The sequence below is a fragment of the Primulina huaijiensis genome, chromosome 10 (assembly GCF_012295235.1).
Source record: "Primulina huaijiensis isolate GDHJ02 chromosome 10, ASM1229523v2, whole genome shotgun sequence".
In the NCBI taxonomy this organism is placed as follows: domain Eukaryota; kingdom Viridiplantae; phylum Streptophyta; class Magnoliopsida; order Lamiales; family Gesneriaceae; genus Primulina; species Primulina huaijiensis.
The window spans coordinates 2,179,346-2,182,598 of NC_133315.1; the positions used below are offsets into that span (position 1 = coordinate 2,179,346).

General features: G+C 38.3%; 1 protein-coding gene across 1 annotated transcript; it reads left to right on the forward strand.

Annotated features, from left to right (window-relative positions):
- The first annotated feature begins 711 nt into the window (after window positions 1-711).
- On the forward strand, window positions 712-2,717 carry LOC140985571 (serine/threonine-protein kinase RIPK-like). The gene is made up of 5 exons (XM_073453422.1): window positions 712-1,164; window positions 1,366-1,501; window positions 1,586-1,722; window positions 1,812-1,935; window positions 2,105-2,717. The coding sequence occupies exons 1-5, from the start codon at window positions 790-792 to the stop codon at window positions 2,590-2,592; spliced, it is 1,260 nt and encodes a 419-aa protein (XP_073309523.1). The 5' UTR covers window positions 712-789; the 3' UTR covers window positions 2,593-2,717.
- Window positions 2,718-3,253: the final 536 nt, after the last annotated feature.

Below are 3,253 nucleotides of genomic sequence, written 5' to 3' on the forward strand. Positions count from 1 at the left end.
GGAAAGAAGATTTAGAGCTTAATGATTAGTTTCACAAAGGTAATCACTTTTTTAGTTGCTAACTTCGTGGGAGTTGTCGCCACCATAGATTAGTGAACCACCAACAAAAATCACGAATTCACTTCTTTTCTTCAAAAATTGATAATGAACAATATGTATATACCACCACATATTCATTTTTCACTATAGTAACCCAACAAAACCAACCATATACCAAGGAAAACATGAACACGCAAATAACGAACCCTAAAAGCAGGCATAAATCCAAAGAAAATACCCAAAAATTGACAGACGTGAAGGCAATATGTTGAAGTGAAGGCTGAGGTCGAGGCTGAAAGTGAAGGAAGTAATTGGAAGGAACTGTAGCAGCGGGAGGAGAACCGTAGATGAGGGTTATGAGTTAGATTAAATTTAAAAAATATATTTTAATTCAATAAATAAAATTAGTATTTTAGTCTATTTTTCAAATAAAATTAAATCTTTAAATTTATTAATATATTCGGGTCGGGTCGGGAATCCCGTTGGGTATATCCTATATTCCCGATCCCTTTTCCGATTCTGAGCCGGTCGAGAAAAATACTTTAATTGATCATTAGTGAGATGAATATTGTAAATTTGTACCAGATATCTTCCTCCACAACTGACCTCACCAAGAACACGATCCAGAAACACGGCTGCCAACATACACACACATACACATACACTCATATATGTACGTATATATATCCAAGTTCCGATTCCAAATAAGTGATCATTTGCATCCCTTTTTCAATTGGTCACGAACGCACTATGGGTATTTTCAAGAGAGAATTAATCTTTCTTTCTTGCTTTAGGCCCAAAAGCCGCCGCCACTTGGATTCAAGAAACAAAGTAATCTCTAAACAAAGTTCTAATATAAGGCTCTCACTTTCTAATATAAGCGATCCGGGGCCGCCTAGCGATCTCTCGAATTCTGTTATTGCATCCAATCTTCATATTTTCACCCTCAAAGAACTTGATGTGATCACGAATCATTTCTCGTCGAGCAATTTCATCGGAGAGGGAGGGTTCGGGCCGGTGCATAAAGGGTTCATTGATGATAAGTGCAGGCCTGGATTGAAGGCTCAGCCTGTTGCTGTCAAGTTGCTTGATTTGGATGGGCAGCAAGGCCACAAGGAGTGGTTGGTAAGCACTGTATTCTTTCTTTCTTTCTTTTCCCCATTAAGGCTATTTTCTTGGCCAATTCATGATATAAAAGAGTATTCACTCAACATAAAACAAAGTCTGGAAGCTCTGTTAGTTTGATCATCCCTCACCTAATTAAAATGGTTGTTCGATTATGCTTATTCATATTGATTTCATGTAATCTTTTTCCTTCGACTATAGACGGAAGTAGTCCTTCTGGGACAACTGAGGCACCCCAATCTCGTGAGGTTGATTGGCTATTGTTGTGAAGATGAGAACAGGCTTCTTGTTTATGAATACATGGCGAGAGGCAATTTAGAAAATCACCTCTTCAGGCGTAAGGTTTTCTCGACGCTATGTATGTTAACCTCACCTTTTGGGACAGTAGTGATTCTTAAACAAAATTTGTGAACTATTACAGGGTACACCAGTTCGTTGTCTTGGTTAACAAGGATAAAAATCGCAGTTGGTGCAGCGAAAGGTCTGGCTTTTCTTCACGGAGAAGAGAAACCGGTGATTTATCGCGATTTCAAGACTTCAAACATCTTACTCGACACTGTAATGACCTCTCATTCATCCTTGATTCAATCTTTACGATCATATTTAAGGGCTGCTTCTACATCATTGAAATAATTTTCTGTCACTAGGATTACGCCGCCAAACTTTCTGACTTTGGGCTAGCTAAGGATGGCCCCGAGGGAGACGACACACATGTATCCACCCGTGTTTTGGGCACGCATGGATACGCTGCTCCAGAATATGTCATGACAGGTAGTATGACCTATCCATGTTGTGTTAGAATTGGGCTACACCATCGCTACTACGACTACGTGGCCAAATCTCATGCTCTCAAGTCTCAACCACACATCTCCTGCCTGCTGAGCAGCATTCATGATACTACAAGAATATGCAAATATTTTGAAAACCAACTTTGTTGCAGGTCATTTGACGACCATGAACGATGTATACAGCTTTGGAGTCGTTCTACTCGAGATACTAACGGGCAAACGAGCCATGGATAAAAAACGTCACCCCAGAGAGCAGAACCTGGTGGAATGGGCAAAACCTTACATGAAAGATCACCACAAGATCAACAGATTAATGGATCCACGACTAGAAGGGCAGTACTCGACCCAAGGAGTCAAGAAAATAGCCGCACTGGCTCACCGGTGCCTGAACCATAAACCAAAATCGAGGCCAAACATGAACCATGTAGTGAAAATCCTGGAATCCGTCATGGAATATACGGATATCCCATCTGGACACTTTGTTTATGTCGCTCCTATTGTGGAAAAAATCGAGAAAACACCGAGTGAAGAGCGACAAAACCGAAGGAAAGGTTATAGGCACAACCATAGGCTTAGCTCTCGTGCGGTTTACTTGGATACTGCTTCGTACAACACCTCGAGAGATGAAATAGAATCCTAAAGGAACAAAATTAGGCTATTTTTTAAGTTAATCTTTACACTTTTTCTGTGTTCTCAAGCTCAGAACGCACCGGAACAGAGCCTTCCTAGCTTATTTCAATATATCCAAATGAAAAATTGAAAGAACGTGGACGAAAAAATTTAGTTCTTTTTTAATGAGAAAAAAAGATTATAAAGTTCAAAATTTAGACCCGACCCGTTGTCATCTCCACCTCGCCTGTATTGCTACATCATTCATAAGCATGGACCCACATAAAATAATTAAAATAATTTATGTGAGGCAATGCATCTTGTAATGTCATATGAGTTTTAATAGTTAAAATGTCGATGTAATCCATATATATATGTGTGTATATAATGAGAATTATATGCATTTTGCGATCGAAAAATGTAGTTTATCATATTGGAATTTTAGGGTCATAACTATGATTATAAATGTTTAATGTCAATTAAATAAATCATAAATTAATGTGGTCTAATTTATTATTAAAGAATTGATTGAAGGGCTTAATTTTCGTAGATGTTATTGTGTGGATGTCACATGAAATTTTTTATTAGTTGAGGGGCAAAATTGGAATTAATAAAACATTGGTTAGGGTCTTAGTTTGCAAGCATGACTAGAAATCATTTGTTGGGTTCGAAAGATTGGTTTAAAAGCGTGA

Coding starts and splice junctions, on each gene's coding strand:
- LOC140985571 (XM_073453422.1), top strand. CDS start 790: ATGGGTATTTTCAAGAGAGAATTAATCTTTCTTTCTTGCTTTAGGCCC. Junction 1,502..1,585: donor AGAAAATCACCTCTTCAGGC/GTAAGGTTTTCT, acceptor GAACTATTACAG/GGTACACCAGTTCGTTGTCT. Junction 1,936..2,104: donor TCCAGAATATGTCATGACAG/GTAGTATGACCT, acceptor ACTTTGTTGCAG/GTCATTTGACGACCATGAAC.